Here is a 21,227-nt window from a genome sequence, read left to right as displayed (position 1 = left end):
AGTTATTCCCGTCTTAATAAATACTACAACATACATCGAGGAACAATATTTAGAACTATCGCGATCGAGTTAATCGGAATCAAACCCACTGTGTAGTGCAATGGTAGTAAGAACATGTGAACGAATCGACTTTTCTGAGCTAGTGCAACTTTAGTTTTTGGAAGGGGTTGTTGTTGGGTTTTTTTCCCAAGCCGTCACTCGAATTCTAAACCGTGCAGTGGGCCCGATGCAGCCGAAGTAAAGACAGCTAGAGTTGTGTCAGCCTGGTGTATAACTGTATGGTGCCGTATGTCACTGTACACGGCGATCATACTTCATGTGCAGGTAAACACTCACAACAGCTGATACATCTCAGTGATACACTTTCAACAATACAAACAAAAGTAACCAGAATGTTGTAGGGTTCTTTCTCATGCATCAAGTCCACCCCACAGTATTATTAATCATCACTCTGGCATCATTTGAGACACGAGAGAAACCAATTCCTGGCATGGTCGCTCCGTATCCACGACAGGGCGAACCACCGTTCAAGTTGTTTCGAGGGTGGTCGAGTGGCGGACACGCCGACCAAGAGTGCCTCTCCACGGCTGATAATTTGCCGGAAAGACAAACAAAATTCCGTTATTGTCGCAGTTGAGACCAACACAATTAAGCTTGTTACAAGCACTGATGGGGGAGGTATTATTTGACAAGTGATTAATTAAAAACTAGATGAGCGTGTTGAAACCGCTTATATTATACTCAAAGATGAGATTTTCTGTTTTGAAAGGAAAGGTGCATTATCGGGGTTTGTGTGCCATGTATAATAGGTCGTAAGGCTTTTATGCACAAATGATTCTCAATATCTTTAAACATAGACCTGAAATGGTGATTGTGTTTCTAAAACAATTGACCTAGATCTAAAGTGACCTAGATCTAAATTTCCTTTTTTTTTATGAGAGACGAAAGAATAGCCTGTACTTATTAATATTCAATGTTTCGATACTGTTAACAGCCTGCAGGCAAAATCTATACAATTAAAACCTGAACGATATTACCCTGGTATTGAATCAAATTAAGATGTTTTGACTTTTATTTTTTAATGAGCTCCGAAGTTTCTGCAATCGTGACACATAGTATTGTATAGAAAACATCCATTTCCGAATTAAATTGTTGATTACAATGACTAGGCAGTCGACCTCCTGTACTTTCATTTGTGTGGGTGGATTCGTACTTGATCACTGAGCAATGATCACGAGTGCCGTGGTCGGGGTATGCGAAACTTATTAGTAACTATCAAACTATCACAGAAAACTGCATGAACTGTCGGACAGTTTCAAAGTTAGCTGATGGAGGCCACCTTTTCTTTCTGAGCTCCATTCTCGAGTTATTTTGTATAATATACTTAATAATAGGTATATGGTTAATATTATGACTCGGAAAAGCTTTTGCTGCTGGGATGGGGTTTAACAGATTTTGACATGTTGTTTTGGTTTTTTTTTCCATCTGTTGTAGCTCCAAAGTATTTTAATTAGGCCTAACTGTTTTTTTCTTCAAAGCATCAACAATAAACCAAAATAATTAAATATCGAGTCTGTCTGCGGACCTACCCGTCACGTGACATACCCCCATAGAAGATCATCCTGGGCCCCATTTCATATAGCCTGTAAGCTAAAAGAATCTGCTTAGCATGAGATTTATTCCTTGATAAAACAGGATTACCAACCAAATTTCCACGTGATTTTCAGGATTTAGCAAATAACATTTAAATACCAATATCTAGCAATATGCAACAAAAGAAAATTTGGTTCGTAATCCTGTTTTTATCAAGGAAGAAGTTTCATGCTAAGCAAATTTTCGTGCTTAATACAGGCTTTATGAAATTGGGCCCTGGATTGTGATCGAAAAAAAGTGCAAGTTTAATAACCACGACGTATATAACAGAGTAAAGTGTGAGAGTGAGATTGGGTGTCACACTATCCAAGAGATGAAACCTAATGTGTTGTGCGAGGTCTTGGAAGAAAGTATCAAACTGTAGGCATAGTGTAAGTGACAAAACAAGAGTGATTAAAGGCAGTGGACACTATTGGTAAGTTCTCAAAATAATTTTTAGCATAAAACCTTACTTGGTTACAGATATAGAGAGCTGTTGATAGTATAACACATTGTGAGAAACGGCTCCCTCTGAGAAAGAAGTAATTTTCCACGAATTTGATCTCGAGACCTCAGATTTAGAATTTGAAGTCTCGAAATCAAGCATCTGAAAGCACACAACTTCGTGTAACAAGGGTGTTTTCTCTTTCATTATTATCTCGCAACTTCGACGACCAATTGAGCTCAAATTTTCACAGGGTTGTTGTTTTTTGCATAATGTTGAGATACACCAAGTGAGAAGACTGGTCTTTGACAATTACCAATAGTGTCCAGTGTCTTTAACTATCAGCTATTTTGTACTTTGTGCATAGAGGATAAAAAACAAGTACTAGTTCTTGCCCTTTCAACTTAAGCAAAAAATCTCCCGGGTTGGAATTGAACCGGGACCTGACCCATTTCCCGGTCGGTATGACCCGAATCTGGGTGTCAGAATTACACAGATGGTCGAAGTTCAAAAACAACCCTTATAGAACCAGTTTTCTTGAAAGCCTGATCCACAAATGAGTCAGGCCCCCGGGACTGCGGGTCAACTCTGACCCGGGAACTTTTAAGAGTGGCAGACCGGTGAGTTGTGAAGCATTGCGCTTGAAGTAATAAGTACAGGAAAACAAAAAGTTTGGGTTTGAAAAATTGACTCGAGCAGGACTTGAACCTTCGGCCTCCAGATTAACAAACAGACGCTATACCAACTGAGCTACCCAGCACACTGTTGGCAGTCTCTCTATATTTTAACATTATTATTCAGGGTGCCATTCAGAAGCCAGAACAAATGTTAGGACTAGGTTACAGAATATTTGCAGTGCCTTGAATATGGAACCCTGCCTCATCTTGCCCTCCAAGTAAATCCAGTATATTAGAATTGAGATTTACATCTAACCCTGTCACATGTATGATGGAGCTCTTTATCAAGGAGTCCATCAAGGGAAAGAAAATACTGAATACGGCGATACAGTTTATTCATTTATTGTTTCTAGTGACCGTGGACAGATAAACTGACCGCCAATTTCAATGGAGTGTCGGTGTTATTTTCTGGGAATTAAACCTTCAAAAGTCAAAACAACACTCGAATCAGACAATACGCACATCACAGACAGCGATGAAATAAAGATCCCAGCAACTAGATAGAATCTCGCGATAGTCAAAAACAGCATTGCTTGCTTGATTGACGTTTTCAGATGCACTGCGGCTGCTAGACCATTTTAGCATTGTACACCTTTGGTAATTGTCAAAGACCAGAATTCTCACTTGGTGTATCCCAACATTTGTATGCATAAAATAACATAACCTGTGAAAATTTAGGCTCAATTGGTCATCGAAGTTGCAAGAACGCAATGACAGGGAAAAAAAACATTGTTGCACAACATCAGGCCTGAAGTCTTTCAATCTTTGAGTAAGAAATTACATATTTCAAAAAAATAAAGTTACTTCAGAGGAAGCTGTTTTTATCACTATGTTTTATACTATCAACAGCTCTCCATTGCTTGTTGCCAAGTACATTTTTATGCCAAATTGAGTAATTACCAAATAGTGTCTAGTGCATTTAAAGACAAAGAGGGGTATTGGTGCATGTAAACAAAATTTAACAGTGGTTCTGTATAAAGGCTGACTTTTTCTAGAGTACCTAACCTCCTGCAAGCCTTTTCCCTTCTCAAAATACTGTCACAATTGAGAACATTTATTATTATTGCTGAAATAAACCCGCATGAATGCGAACAAACTCTCTGACGAGACGTCACTAAAATTTGACGACCTGGCCTGTTTCACATTTTGGTTGCGTTTATAGTTGCAGTTATATTTAGTTGTGTGTATAATAGTGTGCATTCAGGATTGAAAAGAATACTCTTCCAGAAAACAATTATTGTCATACCGTAACTGGAAAAAGAAGCAGCGAATCAATGGGCATTATCGCATTATCATCCGATTACCTACTTATTACTTCAAACACAGAACTCTTCAATTTCTCAAACATATTCGTTGGTATACTTGTGATAGTATTTTAACCAAAGTTAATTTTTTTTTTTTTTTTTTTTACAACATAAAGTGGCATCTCTGACTTTTTTCGATTGCTACAATCGAATAAGCAGTTGGTATTATGGCATGGGTCTTTAAAAGATATAGACTGTTAAAAAAGTTTTATATTTTTGAAAAAGCAGCTTTAAAAAACTGCTTTTCCACAAAAAGTATACCAGTCTTTTAGCCGATTTTTTTTTTAAAGATGATCGACCTTGCCTTCCATCGAGGAACGCTGTCAGAACATGCTGACATGTTATTATTTCATTGTCTTAAATCATTGCATTAAAGGCAGTGGACACTGTTGGTAATTACTCAAATTAATGTGCATTAAACTTTAATTAGTAAAGAGTAATTGGGAGCTTTTGATAGTATAAACCATTGTAAGACACGGCTACCTCTGAAGTAACATAGTATTTGATAAAGAAGTAATTTTCCACGAATTTGATTTCGAGACCTCGGAATTAGATTTTGAGTTCTTGAAATCACGCATCTGAAAGCACACAACCTCATAAGACGAGGGTGTTTTTTTTTCACTATTTCACAACTTCGATGACCAACTGAGCTCAAATATTTTCACAGGTTTGTTATTAATGCAACGATGTTGAGAAGACTGGTCTTTGCCATTACCGATAGTGTCCAGTGTCTTTAACCTCGTCGTACACACCAGTCAGCTCATACCTTGATATCCTGAGCTGGACCATGCCACAGATCATAGAGGGGTGTCAATATTAAGGGTCAGTTATTTGAGAGGGAACAGGAAAACAACTCTGTATCCTTTGTTTCAAATCGGTATATCAAAGGTGTATGAAGCAACAATGCGTATTATTTATAAAACCAAAAAGCTTTAATGAATCTAGGCAATACCTTGATTTGATAAAAAAACAATATTGTTGAGAAAGTGCAAAACACACCCTCGTAACGTATGGAAAACGCTTTTGGAAGCATGTGCCGACAAGATCAGTACTTGAGCTCTCATATTGATACTCTGTTTTATTTATTTATTTATTTAATTTATTCATTTTTATGGGTTGCAAATCCTGCAATTTATCTTTAACCTCAGAGCTCAAAGGGTAGCTTTGACTAGGTTTAACTGTAGTCTTTATGGCAGTACTATTTGCTTGAGTTTTATTTGCTTGGGAAACTTAAATAACGTTTAATGCTGCTAAGCACTTCTTGAAATTTACACACAAACGACTTTATTTCTATGAACAGGTATAGCGCTATTGCTGTTATTAAACAGACATGTTAAAACGTTGTTTTAATATTTCAAAGTTTCAATATTTTTTTAAACGTTGAAATGTCGTTGTTCTCATGAACACAGTTTATGTATATTCTCCTGTTGTTTTAATAAAGAATTACATTTAATCTGGTATTGTTGCAGTAACAAAAAATAAAGTATAACGACTATGAAGGCGCATCGGGTTCAATGAAACAATCACAAGAGGGCGACATTTTAATTTGATGTTGATCTACAGGTTTTCCTCCAATCCGGTTTTATTTCTTTTCCTATCTTTTAAGGCAAGAAAATGAATAATATATCAAAAGAAAAAGCTAACATTGATATTGCTATACGTGACTCTTTCAAAAAACCTATGCAACCGTTTTGTTGTCATTACACAAGTTTGCATGCACTATTCAAATTTGTTTTTAACTTTAAATCCATAATAACTTATGTAAAATATACAGAAGGGCCTACTTAAAACTACCATTTTGGTACTAACAGTCCGTTCTGTGATACAGTAAACACAACTTAGTGTTGTGGTCTTCTGCTAATTTTGTTTTGACCTGTCGAAATGAGAATAATATAATGGCACTTTAATACGCTCATTCATTTTTGTGTAACAAAAAATATCGAAAATGAAAGACACACTTAAAACTAGTCAACAGAGGGCGCACTTTGTATTTCAATTCCAGTCAAGATAAACTTTTTGAACCATAAGGATAATTACCAAGCGGCATTTTTTAGTAAAAGTTGATATACCCGTTTCTGCTAGTTTGTGGTGCTGAATCAGAAAATGGAAGATAACAACCAAACTTTAGTCCTTGGAACTGAAAAACCAATTTCGAAACATAAACAATCCAATTGGTTATCTTCATGGTTGTGAGAAGCTGCGTCTGCTTGGCTAAATACTGTAGTATTCTGGCTGGTAGGTCACTCACAAATTCGTAATATTTTGAGGGTTTTGATTAGATGACTTAAGCTAGGGGTATTCAAGTTTCTTCCATTCAATAATTTTATTATTAATCTCCGAAAGTCATCAAATAGGGTTGTCACAGTTTGAAACACAAAGAAAAAGATTTTAGTGCTCAAATGACTAATTTTAGTTTCAGCAATTAAGCAACTAAGTTGATCCACCTACATCATGAATGCACAATCCTCTGAGATAACTTAATATGAAGTGCTTGTATTTTATTGCTTCAGGCCCTTTTACCATCAAATACCACCTTGGGATTCTCAATGGAAGACATGTGACATCATCCAACTGGAGAAGAAACTACCTACAATTTCAGGGAGAGTAAGTCCAAACTATTTAAAGGCACTGGACACTATTGGTAAATACTTAAAATAATTATTTGCATAAAACCTTACTTGGTAATGAGTAATTGGGAGAGGTTGGTGGTATAAAACATTTTGAGAAACGGCTCCCTCTGAAGTAACGTAGTTTCTGAGAAAGAAGTAATACTCCATGAATTGGATTTCAAGACCTCAGATTTAGAATTTGAGGTCTCGAAAGCAAGCATCTGAAAGCACACAACTTCGTGTGACAAAAGGGTGTGTTATTTTGTGCACCTATGTTTAGAAACACCAAGTGAGAAGACTGGTCTTTGACAATTACCAGTAGTGTGTCCAGTGTCTTTCAACCTTTATCCTTTGCTTTTGTATTTTGTTTTAAACAATTTCTCATTTAGTTTAGCCTTTTAATTTCTATCAGCAAGGCAAAATGTAATGAGTAGTGCAACAACATCAACTATGTAAATGAACAGAATGAAAATTAGAATCGGATGGAAGGCTCTTCAAAAGAAAACAAAGAAAAGATACAATGTACATGTATTTTGTATCCCGTAAACATTCAGCTGATTAATGTAAGAAGGAGGTTCATGCTCACAGCATTTGAAGTACAATCTCTTCCTCAGTTTAGTTTTTGACAAAAGAGACTTCTTCTTATCGTTTCCACACACTAGATGTTGGGTTTCAGCCAGAACTGAACACAGCTCCTTGCCATATCATTGTACTATGCAAGGTCCTCAATTTCATTCTTGCTCCAGTAGGGGGCATCTCAAGAAGGGGTCCATAGTTTGTGGCTCTGTCTTACATATGCAGGTCACGTCTTCAAAAGAGACTGGAAGACTGTTTTATAGGTGGATGGCAGAGTGAATATAAACTTTATTCCAGGCAGCAAAGTTTGCAGCTGGTCAAGATCAAGAGTGTGTTCAGGAAAAGATACACAGTATAACAACTTAGCCTTTTCAATTTCGAAAGGTATTTTAATAAAATGAAACTATAGTTATTAAGTTAGTCAGCAGAAGTATTGTTTATACAACCAAAGAATTGCATTTAAAACAAAAAATAATCACATACAGATACTGGCCAAACATATTCCCCATACAATTAGCCTTGTTTATATACAATGTGACCTGAGACATCACATGTTTACAAAAAAGCCACAAAGCCTGGACTTCCTACAAGCACAGTTTGTACACGGTCCAATGGAAGGAAACATAAAATCTTATATTTTATGGAGATTGCACTGTCCAATTCTTATCAACTTTTGATATGATGAAAGGGGGGCACATCTCTAAACTTATCTAGCTTTTACTTTAATAATTCTTGGATTTATGTGGAAGTTATGACACCAAATGTCAACTTTCCCATATGACCAGTGCAGTATCTTGCCTGCCAGACTAACTAAAGAATGTACAAGGTCACACTTATTGAAAACAGAGTTCACATGGTTTAAAAAAAAACAATTGAATTGCATCATATAAGGGAGAACCAGCTTTAGGTTTATTTTTTCAAACAAAGTGAAATTTCAATGTAATTGTTTATTTTTGTCATCCTTTTTTCATTGTCCGCTAAAACACTTTGCCAATGAACCACTGAGCATTTCATCAAGTTATATATGCAATCCTTTTATGAAAGCGATGACAAAATTGTAAATGTTAAGATATTTTTTTCAGCTTCAGACATTATTATTGCAAAGGGCACTTCCATTGGAAAAACTTAAAAGCAATGGGAAAGTTTTAAAGGGCATCCAGGCCAAGACCAGGGACAACAGAGGGCATGTTACTTTCCAAATAAATGATACCCTGGATGGCCTACTGGTTAATACTACTGGTAGGCCTACTGGTTAATACTACTTGCAAAATCCATAATTTGTGTTATTTCAGATTGAAATTATTCTATTTTAATGCTTTTCCAATAGTCATCAATCCTGAACACTGACTTCAACTAAACCATACCTCCAATACTGAACATAGCTCACATGAAATCAAAATGTACCTAGTACACAGAATGTGCTGCGTAACTTTGGCCCCCAATGAGTTGTTAAAGGCAGTGGACACTATTGGTTATTACTCAAAATAATAATTACCATAAAACTTTACTTGGTAACGAGTAATGGGAGAGGTTGATAGTAAAATACATTGTGAGAAAAGGCTCCCTTTGTAGTGACATAGTTTACGAGAAAGAAGTAATTTTCCGCGAATTTGATTTCGAGACCTCAGTTTTAGAATTTGAGGTCTCGAAATCAAGCATCTGAAAGCACACAACTTCGTGTGACAAGGGTGTTTTTTCTTTCATTTTTATCTCGCAACTTCAACGACCAATTGAGCTGAAATTTGTTCACAAGTTTGTTATTTTATGCATATGTTGAGATACACCAAGTCAGAAGACTGGTCTTTGACAATTACCAATAGTGTCCATTGTCTTTAACTTGATCATCTTGCAATGTTGTGATTTTACTTGAGAAAGTTTGTACAAATAAGCGGCTCCCAGGCTTCTCTTAATAGTAAGGTTTTTCCAGGAGAAATCTTTTTGGATACAACAAAGCAAATAAAACAATTTTAAGGTTTCATACAGAATTGAAAGAGCTGACAATGTTGCAGATAATAACAAACCTATGAAAATTTAGGCTTAATATGTTGTGCGAGTCAGGAGAAAAAAAGTGAAAAACCATGCCCCTTTTCAGCATGTAAACAACTGTCCCAGTAACCAAAAATCAGCTGTTGTGTTTTGTTTAGGTTTTCAGGTTAATGTTTTCTGGATTTCAGAGGGAAATATTTCACACACAAAAATGGTTAGAAGTATGAACTTCCTAATCAGTAAGCTTTCAATTATTCATCCTTACCAATCCTGTATTTATAACATATGTATGAAAAGTGTGTTTGTGTGTTAAATAATCAAAAGCTTTTGTTTATTTTACATTATGTACATGGACCCTGAGAAAGAATGGTTAGTGTTTAGTGTTTCATTTCAACACTAACAATTTTGTTTAAGATCACACATTTACTAATAACTAATATCTCCACCCCCCCCCCCCCCCCCCCCCAACTTGAAAACAACCCAACATATAAATTGCTTTAAATTATTTGTGTATTGAATGGTACTGGCCATAATAGTTGCTGGAAACTCGGAGATGTAAAGTAGTTTGCTTAAAGATTTTCCAGAAGAATTTAAAAGGTGTTGATTGATAGGGCTGGCTTGTAGCTTTTCCATCACATGCAGTATGAATTTTTAATAAACCATGATGTCGATTTAAAAAAAGAAAACTTGCTAGAATGTCTGACCTAATCATCTGTTTCAACCAATTCAGTTAAACAAAACACCCTCAGCCTTTTCACATGTGGCAGCATTGGTGTTATACGTATAGATTTGAAACTGGAAGTATTTTGTTTACTAAGGAAGGTTTGCAGTAACACCATGTGAACATCTCTTTTGAGTATTGTTGGTTCTTTAGAACCGTTAGTTATCAACTCAATGTTTTGAGCAGTACTGTTTGATCCTGAAGACGATCAGGGCATACTGATCAAAACGTCAAGTTTTTAACCACTAGTTCTTTTGAGAACCAACACTACTCAGAAGAGATATTCACATGGTGTTACCACAAACCTCCCTTAGCATTGGTGTTCATGTCACTGCACAGGGGCAACAGTTCTGGTATAAATATTCAAACTACATCACTGAGCATGTAGAACTGACAGTTCTTGTTTGTGCAGCAGAGTCCTGCCAACTAGCATCATTGCCGTGGGTGTTTGTGTTCAGTTGGGCACCCTCCGATGAACCCCTACTATGGTCACTCTCACTCTTAGGGGAAGAGTTTACTGTGGAAGAACTGAAGCTGAGATATTTCTTTGCTGCTGGTGATGTGCGACCCTTATCTTTTCCTGACAAGGAACGATTCAACTGAGCTTGCTGGTTGATGCTTAGGTCTCCGGGTGATTTGAAACGATCAAGGCTCACATGGGAGCGCATGGAAGCCTGCCTGTTAAGCGTTGCATTTGGAGAGTGCGCAGAGTTTGTTTGATTCTTCAGTTGGCTTAAGGCAACAGACAGTTGGGTTTCAAGCTGCTTGATCTTTTCCTTGTGTTTTTTCTTTTGGGCTTCTAACGATGATATCTGTCAGAGAGAAGAGGAAGGTTGAGTTCATCAAATATGAAAGAATGGAAATAGACTCAACGTCTTCTTATGTTAAGGAGTATGAACAAGAGGATGTAGATTGGTGAATAAAATGTCAAGCTTGGGTTAAAAGTACCACAGCAAACTAAAGAATACTGTAAAAGTTTTATGTGCTTTTCAGTTTCCAGATTTGTATTAATTTTGTTTAAACAAAGACTACTTTATCTCAAATGCATACTGTTTATGTGTAAATGTTGTCGTTATTCAAGGCATTTTTTAGCATTGTGACTCACTTTCTTAAAAAGAAACAATAATTTTGAGCAGAAGTTTTTTTCAGAGCGATCATTACTTGATAAATGTTACATATACTTGAGCTTTTAGGAACCAACTTGCACTGCTATTTCTTTGATGTTAAAAAGATACACAACTCTTGTACTCTTGTACAACTCATGTACTCTGCCTAAAGTTGAGTATTAATCTGGTTTGTTTTGAGTAAGGGCTACAAAGTTATACACGTAGGCCTACCTCTTCTTTGGCATCAGTTGCATCCATGTCCTTCTCAAACAGCATCTGTTCTGCCTTCTTCAGGTCAACCTGACATTTACGGAGATTGGTCTTCAGGATATAATCATCATTCTCATTCTCTGTAGATGACTTGAAGCTTGATGCTCGTTTCCTACAGGTTCAAACCAAAAGAAACTCATGATAAAGAGTGTATCAAAGAGTTGCATCAGAAATTTCAGGTTTTGTGCCAACTATATCAGTTGCCAAGAAGTCGTGAAACTCGTGTTATGAAAAGCGCTGCTCTTACACAGAATCTGTTATGGGTATTGATAAGTTGTACCAACATCTCATGAATGTATGCCAAGTTGCCATTTGGGAATTCTTTGGTAATACCCACAAAACTGTAATGACCAGCAGGGAAATTGACTTATTGTGATGATAAGACAATGTGAACTTTGTCAATATCAATTACTGTGAATGTGAAGAACTTCACAAAATCTTGTGGATGAAGAGAAGTTGTTTCTCCAATTTCACTGAATGATCCATTCACATCCATATTAAAGGGAAATAGTTTGGAAGATTTGTTTCATTCCCATCCTCAATAAGCACAGAATGCAGTTTCCAACTACAGGGAAAACGTCATCAAACCATTTTAAATGTGTTTTAGCAACACGAAAAAACAGTCCTTCTGTGTTAGTGAGTTTGATGTGCATGTTCAAGAGAGCCAATCAAAATAGCCAATGGTGATTTTATTTGAGTGGTCTTCAAAATGCAATTGTCTTCTCTTGGAGGACCTGTAGTATAAGCTTTCTTAACAACAAACTTCTTGATAAAGCTGATTTTTCTTTAAATGTCCTAAACATGTACTACTTCTTATATTTCACCATACCTTGATCCAACGCTTTTCACATCAAAGCCTGCCCTCTCTAGACGTTCCTTGTCCAATTCAAGTTCTTGTTGTAGTGTGTCCAATTGCTACATTAAAAAAGCAATGAACAACATTTCATACAATTTATGTCTTACCCTGCAGTAAGTGCTAATCATGAAATTTATAATGAGACAATATAATACATGTAAGCTGTTACAAGCTGCTCACCAACCAAACAAAATGATCTTTGTTTGGTGTAAATGCAAAAAAAATGTGAATAATAACCTAGCAGAGTCTTTCTCAAAAAAGTATTGACAACACAACAAACATTAACAGATATTGTGTTGTCATTGAGCCTTCCTACCGTCAAAACGTCAGGACAATAACTTTGTTTTGACATTTTTAACGAAATCTAACTTTGTACATTGCAGTATCAATACAGTTTGCTATACTTACATCATCAAGGCGTCTAAGGTCCTCCTCCTTGCTATTACAAAGCTGTTGTCTTCTGTCAAGGTATCGTTCTATTTCTTCAATCTATAAAGAATAATAATGTATACAAACTTTGTAATGATTTGTTTATGGCCTATACTAATTACTTTGTGTTGATCTGAATTTTTTTTTCTTTCGAAGATTGTAAGCTCAAATTGTGAACCAGGGGGCATGGAGGCTTTAGGGGGCTTCATCTTCTAGTACAAGTGTAGACCCAGGCCCACTCTAGTTTTTTGTGGTAATAAATTTGGAGAAAGTAAAACTTTTGCAAAACTGAAGGAAGTTTTCATCAGGGGGCTTCAGCTTATGGACCGAGAGTCGGTCCCTGACCACTTCATACAGCACAAAACTGACAAACTGTAGAATGCTTTTAAGCATAAGGTCCTGGACTAAATTTCATTAAACTTTCAGAAAATACACCTTTTAACAAATTGTCCATTGCTAAGTGGAACAAAAATTGCAACAATGTAAATTTTGTGGAATGATGGCTGGTTATCTGTTACTGCTTAGCATGATAAGTCTGTGCTTACACTTTATGTTGCTTAGTAATTGTTAGGATCATACCTTTACAACACTTGAGATTTAACCAAAAGGGAAACATTGCTGTTACAAAAATGGAGTTAATGAAACTGAATGTAACATAACCTCCAGGGAATAATGGCAATTTACCCTAGGTCTGCCCCAGCAAATGGGGTACCCTGAGGAACAGCCACCCCTGCCCTGGAGTAGGGGTAAGCATTAAATCCCTAGGGTATTCTTGAAACCGGGACAGTGCGAAAAGGGTTTGTGGGTATCTCAATCTTTACCCCCGAAAATTGGGCACACCCAGCCACCACTGCTTCGAAGTAGGGGTAAGCGTTAAAACTTGGGAAATTCTTGCCTTGCTTTTGTTTTAACCAAAAGATTCAAAATATCAATGGGACTATGATATTTTTGTAAGAGCAATGGGACTATGCCCATTTCTCTTAATATTTTTATATGGAGCTGATCTACTGTTGTAATTGCCTGTAAAGGATGATTAAAGTGTTTCTAATAGAATTTGAATTGAATTGACACAAAGGTCCCAGTGCCTTCCCGAAGCCTCTCAAAGGGATAATACATGTAGATACAGTGCGAACAGGGCCCAATTTCATAGAGCTGCTAAGCTCGCAAATTTTCTTAGCATGAAATTTCTTCCTTGATAAAAACAGGATTACCAACAAAATTTCATTTGTTGCATAGTGCTTATTACTGGTAATCAGATGTTGTTTGCTTATCCTGAAAATCACATGGAAATGTGGTTGGTAATCCTGTTTTTATCAAGGCAAAACATTTCATGCTAAGCAAATTGTTGTGCTTGGCAGCTCTATGAAATTGGGCCCTGGTCTTTGGGTATCTCCTACCTCTGCCTCATATTCCATACACTGCTGGAATCTAGAATCCAGCTCCTGTCTGATGTCCGTTAATTCTTCCATACGTTGACTCAGTGCTTCATGTTGCTCATCTAGCTGTAGGTTTGTCATCTTGCTCAGATAGTCCTGACGTTTGTCATTCAGTTCAGTCTCATACTGAGCAATCTGTAAAGACAATCAAAGACACAGTACATGTTGATATTATTTTATTTTTTTTCTAATGCAAGTTTTCCCCAAGCAAGGCTCAAGGGGTAAGGGGGCTACAAGAACAAACAGGACTTCCAGAAAAGGGACTGAGGTCAAACTAGGGTGAAACTTTTAGGGGGCATAAAGATGAGCACCGTTTTCTGACCAATTCTAAGTGCATTTTTTCTTAATTTCTATTGATATTCTGTGAGAACAATCAAAGATACATTACTTGGAGTTATTATATTTTTTTTTTTTCGAAAGCAAGTTTGCTCCAAACAAGGCTCAAAGGGTAAGGGGGCTACAAGAAGAGACAGAACTTCCAGAAAAGGGACTGAGGCCAAAGTAAGGTACAACTTTTGGGGGTCCTAAAAAGATGAGCACCATTTTCTGACTGTTTCAAGCTGTACTTTCTATGTACATTTTTTATTAAACCAGGCAGATAGAAACCTCCCTTTCTATCCCATTGAGGCCCATTAATATTTTGAATGGGCTTCAATGGTATCCCATTGTTTTAATGTGATTCAATTGGGTCCAATGGGATCCTCTGTGGATCCCATTGGATGACATTTAATATGTCCAAAATTCAACACCAATCCCATTGAATCCCATTAATCCAATTCAAATTTTAATGGGATCCCATTATTTCCCATTGATTATTTTGTCAATGGGTATTTTTTCATAGTCCCTTTTGCCGGGTGTTGTTTGTTTGTGAGACAATTTTGGAGGTAAAAACAAACGCATTGTATGCAGGCAAATTTAAACAAATTGTTTTAAAAACTTTTGATTTGCCACATGAAATTTAACAATGAATCTGCTGATTGTTAATCTGAGAAGTCAAGATTCGGAGTTCTCAAGAGGGTACAAAATCAATTGATGATGTACATGCCTAAACCACTACCTAACTTCACTGAAAAGAGAAACAAATTAATGGACCGAATATCCCAAGAACTAACGTTGACAGAGCTGAGCCTATTTCAAGTTTCATAATGTCATTTGAAGTAGCTACCCAAACTTAGGTCACAAAAAACAGTGCCCCATCAAATTCATCCAATTGTAGTCACACACAGATTCAACCTTAGAATGATAACCTAGTTTGTTTAAGACTGAAGTTCACACTGAACAAAAAGAAAGAAATGGTGTATGCAAATACAGCAGCTGCTATTTATTATATCTAGTGTGATCGGTTGACAATTAACGCTCGCATTGCTAAACGGGTAAATAAGACCCTTGGATATTTGTAAAAGCAATACAAATACTATGAGCTGGTCAGGCCAGTGCTGACTGTTAATTGGGGCAAAAACTACTGTTCATCAATGGCAATAGTGAAGTGATGTAAAGTCTTTTAAAACTTTTTCATAAAACTGTTTCATCACAACAGTGTTTTTAAACTTTGTGGAAGTTGTTTTAAATTGATAACTAATCATTGTCTTTGAGACAAAATTCAATCTCATCCTCTAGTTTTAAGAACAAGTGAACAACCAACCATGACAATTTCATCCCTGTTTAGTAAAAATTGTTTTGTCTTATTATTTGTCAATAGAAGGGTAAACCAATATTATCATATTTCCCTTATTTACAAAATTAACCCCTATTCAATATTTTGTCTTGCCAGCAACTTTTTTTGCACACTTCATACACTTGCATGATTGTGTACAGTAGTGCAACAGTATAGACCAATCTTTTTAAGCCCTTACACGTCACTGATGGGACGCTACTACTACTACTAGCAGGGCAAGATTTTGTACACAAAGACATGGGAAAATGTTGTTTGTTTTACTATTTATGTTTTTTATAGAATTTCCTGACATAACAGGACAGCCTGACATGAAGATATAGAACATACTTTTAGAGAAAGTCAATACTAAAATTCCGACAAAGAAACTTGATGGTGTAGCGCATTTAAAGGGCTATGTACTTTTTGTAGGACAAAAAACACAATGTCCACAGATTTACATTAAACTTACACAGTTTGAAGATAATGATAGTAGAAAGCTTCCCTGAAAACATTACGTACTGAGGTGCTGTAGTTTTTTGAGAAATGAGTAAAACAATGTCATGAAAATAATTTTCGTCTCAATCATGAGACAAAAATAATTTTAGCATGTAAAAACGTCGTTTCATGACAATGTTTTACTCATTTCTCAAAAACTACAGCACCTCAGCCACTAATATTTTAAGGTACGCTTTCTACTATCATTATCTTTAAACGGTGTAATTTTAATGTAAATCTGTGGACATTATAAGTTATCACACAAGCGCGAGTGGAATACGGAAAAATATAGCGCATCTGTGTCCCATATCCAACTAGGCCGACGTGCTTTGTTTTCCGTATTTCCACAGGCGCGCGTGTGATAACGTATTTATCTTTAAGCAAACTTGGCGTGTGACATAGAACACACAAGACGCAGGTAGTGACATTAGCCGTGCAATATAGGTTTTTATCATCACTCCCTTCTGCAAATCTGATTGGGGGATTAGCGCGTACTTGAAGATATTGTGTTTTGTGTTAAAAAAAAGTACCCAAATCCTTTAAACCAGACCGTGCAGTTTCCATATCCATTCTCACCTATGTATTGCCTGTGTCATTTGCAACATACTGGGCATGAACTTGGACATAAGAATATTGAACTCAGTTGATAAGATTCTGTATAATGTTCTTGACTAATTTTCTTTTCCTTGTTAATGTTGTTGTTGTTTCATATAGGACCTACATTTAGTGAACATCAGTGTGTTAAGTTTGTTAGTGAAATGAAAACTGAAACTCATTTGCAAAGCCTACCTCCTCCTTAACGTTTCTCCTGGCTTTCTCCATCTTGGCTCTCAGTTGTTGTTTCTCAGCAGCATACTTTTCTTTCTCATTCAGCAATTTCTTCTTGATCTTCTTTTCCTCCTTGTGCAGTCTGTCTTTATCTGATGATACCGTGAAGCTGTCCACATGAACCACAGAGATTTCTGCATCATCCTCACTTTGGTTTTCAGGATCAGCAGTCATGGCAGTATCTACAGAGTTCTTCTTTGCAAGATTGCTGTGTTTTTTCCGATGTTTCCCAGCACTGCCTGACCAAGTCCATGAGTTTGATCTCTCTTTGGAAGCATCCTTATCCTGGTGTTTAGATTTATGCCGACTTCGGCTTTTCCTCGAGCTTGAGCTACTACCACTACCATGTCGGGATCTATGACTGTGGGTGCTACCCCTCCGTAAGTCTGTATCAGTTTCACCGTTGACTAGATTCAGCGCTGTTGCATCACTTGAGTTCTCTTTAACTTCATTACCACCTAATGGGGACCTTCTACCTTCTGTTTGAGCAACACTGGATTGATCGACTGTGATACTTTCCTCTTCTTGTTTAGAACTATCTGGTGCAACGACCTCCTTGCTTTCACCTCTGCCTTGTTTGACATTGTCCACTTCATCCATATCGCCCATTTCTGATTGTAATAAGAGGAATGTATGATATCAACTATTGTGTGGATTTTATAAAACTTAAATTGTCATCAGATCACTGTTTATTGATGAGTGACTGCAGTCTATGGCATTAACATCCAAAACCCAAATCTCATCTTGTTCTGAGGGTCAGCAGATTGAGATTAGACAGGATTAGACGTCAATTTCACTCTCTCTTGAATTAACCCATTCTTGATTTCCCTTTGCAATCTTCAGGCACTGAGTACAAGATCAAATGGAGTCAGACAACCTGAGTGAAAACAAGACAAAAGTGTCATCCTAACTGAAAATACAGCGTCGACAGGTTGACTTGACGAGTTCATGACCTTTTTATCAGGTAGGTTTATATGATTGGTCTGTCCTTTCATAGTCAAGTTATTAAATTCTTTATAAAATAGATGTTCAACATGGCGGGGAACAACATGTTCGTTTTACCCTTACACCGATGTATGTTAAGCACTGTAATATTCAGAACTTTCTCGAGTTTTGTAAAGAAAAAAAAAGTTCACAGAAATTGAGAAAGTACTGAGTGTGAAGTGCTTACACACATATCGGTTGTACAAGGGTACAACCAAATCATACTCTTTATCCCCAATGCAAATATAACATCTTTTATTAAATCGCTTTGATACCTGCCGTTAAATAATATCGGATTCAAACTGCATAATGTAGCTACAGGGCATTTTCAGTGTTCTAGTTGGTAAATAAGACATCCTCTCTAGAATGCCAAGGCTAATGGGTTTGAATCTTATCCAAGTTATATGCCTGTGATTTGTCCAGGGAACTTTGGGAAAAAAACAGAGTATACAGTGTTTACACACAATGGTGTAAGGGTAAAAAAATTCCAAATCTCATTTTAAATCAGTACACATTGTTTGACAGCATAACCAATTGGAAGAAAAAACACCATAAAGTATAAGAGGTCCCTGTGTACCTTACCTATTCAAGAAGTTTGTTTTTCTGTTGCAAAAATGTTGATAAATCACCTGAGATTTTGTACTCATTCATATCAGGATTGTTTGGTGTAAGCTTATAAAACCAAATAATGTTCAAAACCACATTTTTTTAATCTGTACAAATTTTTTGACAGCATAAATTGAAAAGAAAAAAAAGAGAAAAAGAGGTCCCTGTGTACCTGACTTTGATCATGTGGTTTGTTTCATGATGAAAAACGGTTGATATTTATCTGAGATTTTGTGCAGGACTAAATTGTTTGGTCGTGGCAATCAAAATGAGCAGCAGTGATGTTCACTTTTTAAACATGATGTTGGACACTCTGCTCCTTTGCCACTTTGTACCCAGGACACTTCGTACCTTCGGGACACTTCACACCGTAACCAAACTGGTCACTTCGTACTGTGGGCAGGGTACGAAGTGACTATCATCTGTGTCACTTTGTACCGTCAGCCGAGTTATTTCACAATCATCTGAACACAAAGCACAAAATAATCATAAACGATGCCGAAATCCTGATTCAGTACGAGGTATGAAGTGTCTTGTAAGAAGGTACGAAGTGTTCAAGGTCTGCTTCGTACCTTGCAAAGGTCAAAGTGACAAAGGTACAAAGTGTCCTGACACCTTTAAACACTATATCCTTCACTTTGAGAGTATTTCAGATAAAGCTGTTTCTCTGCCGGATATGATCCTGATTTAACAGTGAGCTTTTGAATGTTTGTTTTATTCCAGGTTTTTGTCTTGAAAGCAATTAGCTGATTGATTGCTTGTAAATATAACCACAAGTGTACATAGTGAAGCTCACAGGACATGAAACAACAAAAAGGTATTGATTGCAAAGTTAGTGTAAATTAAGTTCATTCAGCTCATTCCTCATTATAATTAACAGCACTCATGCCTATTACTTAGGGAGTGATAACAGTACATGGGGTAGCATTCAACAATTTCCGTCAGAACTAAACTCATCATTAGCCGCCTTTTTGGTTTTCTCTCTCTATCTTTGTCTTTCCATTTTGTACTTGCATGGCTCAAATTTGTGGGTAAACTAAAAAAGGTCAAGGTCACTGAGCTTATAGTCAAAATGTTTACTTGAGTCTTGACCAGATGTTTCTGTGAGACAAGATTCACATTGAGCCTATACTCTGCACATTTAACTCTCTTATAGACACTGGACACTATTGGTAATTGTCAAAGACCAGTCTTCTCACTTTGTGTATCTCAACATATACGAACAAAAACAAACCTGTGAAAATTTGAGCTCAATCAGTCCTCGAAGCTGCGAGATAATAATGAAAGAAGAAACACCCGTGTAACACAAAGTTGTGTGCTTTCAGATGCTTGATATCGAGACCTCAAATTCTAAATCTGAGGTCTCAAAATCAAATTCGTGGAGAATTACTTCTTTCTCGAAAACTACGTTACTTCAGATATACTCACAATATTTTATACCACCAACCTCTCCCCATTACTCATGACCAAGTAAGGTTTTATGCTAATAATTATTTTGAGTAATTACCAATAGTGGCCACTGCCTTTAAACTGTTTAGACTTGAAGAAGCACTGAGAGAAGGTTCATTGATCCTCCTGGCCAAATGCTTGTTAAAACACCTATGAATAATCTTGTGGTCTGGCCGGCTAATTCAGTGTTGCAGAAGAACATAATATTGCACTGTCCAAGGAGAACAGTTAAAACTTTTAAGATCAACAAGTAGAATAAATAGCATGACAGTTCTCTAAAAGAACAAAAACTCCACCTGGCAAGTACATACACACATTGTTACCGCAAACAAAATATATAACAAAGAAATAGTTTGTCAACATGTTTATCAACAAAATATACCAACACCAATTGTACACATCTTTAATAACAAACACTCACCTCATGGACTCAAAACAAATTCATCTCTGCCATCAATCATAGTTTCTTATTATATCCAAACAGCAATAAAAACACATTCACCACCAATCCACAATCGTCAACAAAAGTAACATGCAGTCACAACAAAACTGTTTTCTGATGGATAACCCCTATCATATCACAACAATCCTGCATGATGAATCCTATAGGTGCAACAGTATGTCCATATTGTGATTGCACTAGTGAGCAAACACCATGCGTTAATCAATGGGGGCAGTAGAAGAGTAGTGACAAATTAGCATAATAACAGGTAGTTCCTTAGCAACTGGGTACATGTACTTCAGAAGCCAACCCCATTCAGCTTGTTGGAGGGGGTGTAGTATGTGAGCATTAGTAATCCTGAAACTTCATTGACTGTACTCACAAAAACTGGCTTAGTCTATGCACAAACTCCTTGAAACTAATTATATGTTCCTTTTCATTGCAACAAAAGTTGCTACATGCAGGATCAACCTGAATCAGCCAGCCTGAAATCATCCTTGAAAACTTTTTATCTCTGAGAAAATGAAAGTGTTGTGGAAAACGACAAGTACATTGAGTATTGGGACATACTTAATGTTGTCGGTCACTAAGTACCCATGACACTTCAAACCCAAAATATCATATCCAAGTCACTTCGTACCAAAAATATCATACCCAAGTCACTTCGTACCCAGGACACTTTTTCCAATCATTTCATGATAACTTGAGATGCCAATTTACAA

The 21,227-nt window shown here is 36.7% G+C and overlaps 1 protein-coding gene across 2 annotated transcripts; it reads right to left on the bottom strand.

Moving 5' to 3' along the window:
- Positions 1 to 10,218: 10,218 nt before the first annotated feature.
- On the bottom strand, positions 10,219 to 20,786 carry LOC117296040 (golgin-84-like). 2 transcript variants are annotated; one of them, XM_033778897.1, is made up of 7 exons: positions 20,485 to 20,786; positions 16,986 to 17,635; positions 14,009 to 14,182; positions 12,591 to 12,671; positions 12,156 to 12,241; positions 11,288 to 11,438; positions 10,219 to 10,762 (listed from the first exon to the last, which is right to left on the bottom strand). In XM_033778897.1, exons 2-7 carry the CDS (start codon positions 17,631 to 17,633, stop codon positions 10,319 to 10,321), a joined length of 1,584 nt encoding a protein of 527 aa, XP_033634788.1. In that variant the 5' UTR covers positions 17,634 to 17,635; positions 20,485 to 20,786; the 3' UTR covers positions 10,219 to 10,318. The 2 variants fall into 2 exon arrangements, with proteins under 2 accessions (XP_033634788.1, XP_033634796.1); XM_033778905.1 differs by lacking the exon at positions 20,485 to 20,786 and having other exon boundaries at positions 16,986 to 17,969.
- Between the last annotated feature and the right edge of the window lie 441 nt (positions 20,787 to 21,227).

The sequence above is a fragment of the Asterias rubens genome, chromosome 1, assembly GCF_902459465.1.
Source record: "Asterias rubens chromosome 1, eAstRub1.3, whole genome shotgun sequence".
In the NCBI taxonomy this organism is placed as follows: domain Eukaryota; kingdom Metazoa; phylum Echinodermata; class Asteroidea; order Forcipulatida; family Asteriidae; genus Asterias; species Asterias rubens.
This window is presented reverse-complemented; position numbering and strand designations above follow the sequence as displayed.

Coding starts and splice junctions, on each gene's coding strand:
- LOC117296040 (XM_033778897.1), bottom strand. CDS start 17,633: ATGGGCGATATGGATGAAGTGGACAATGTCAAACAAGGCAGAGGTGAA. Junction 12,672..14,008: donor GTATGGAATATGAGGCAGAG/GTAGGAGATACC, acceptor TATTCTTTATAG/ATTGAAGAAATAGAACGATA. Junction 11,439..12,155: donor GTGAAAAGCGTTGGATCAAG/GTATGGTGAAAT, acceptor TTGAACCTGTAG/GAAACGAGCATCAAGCTTCA.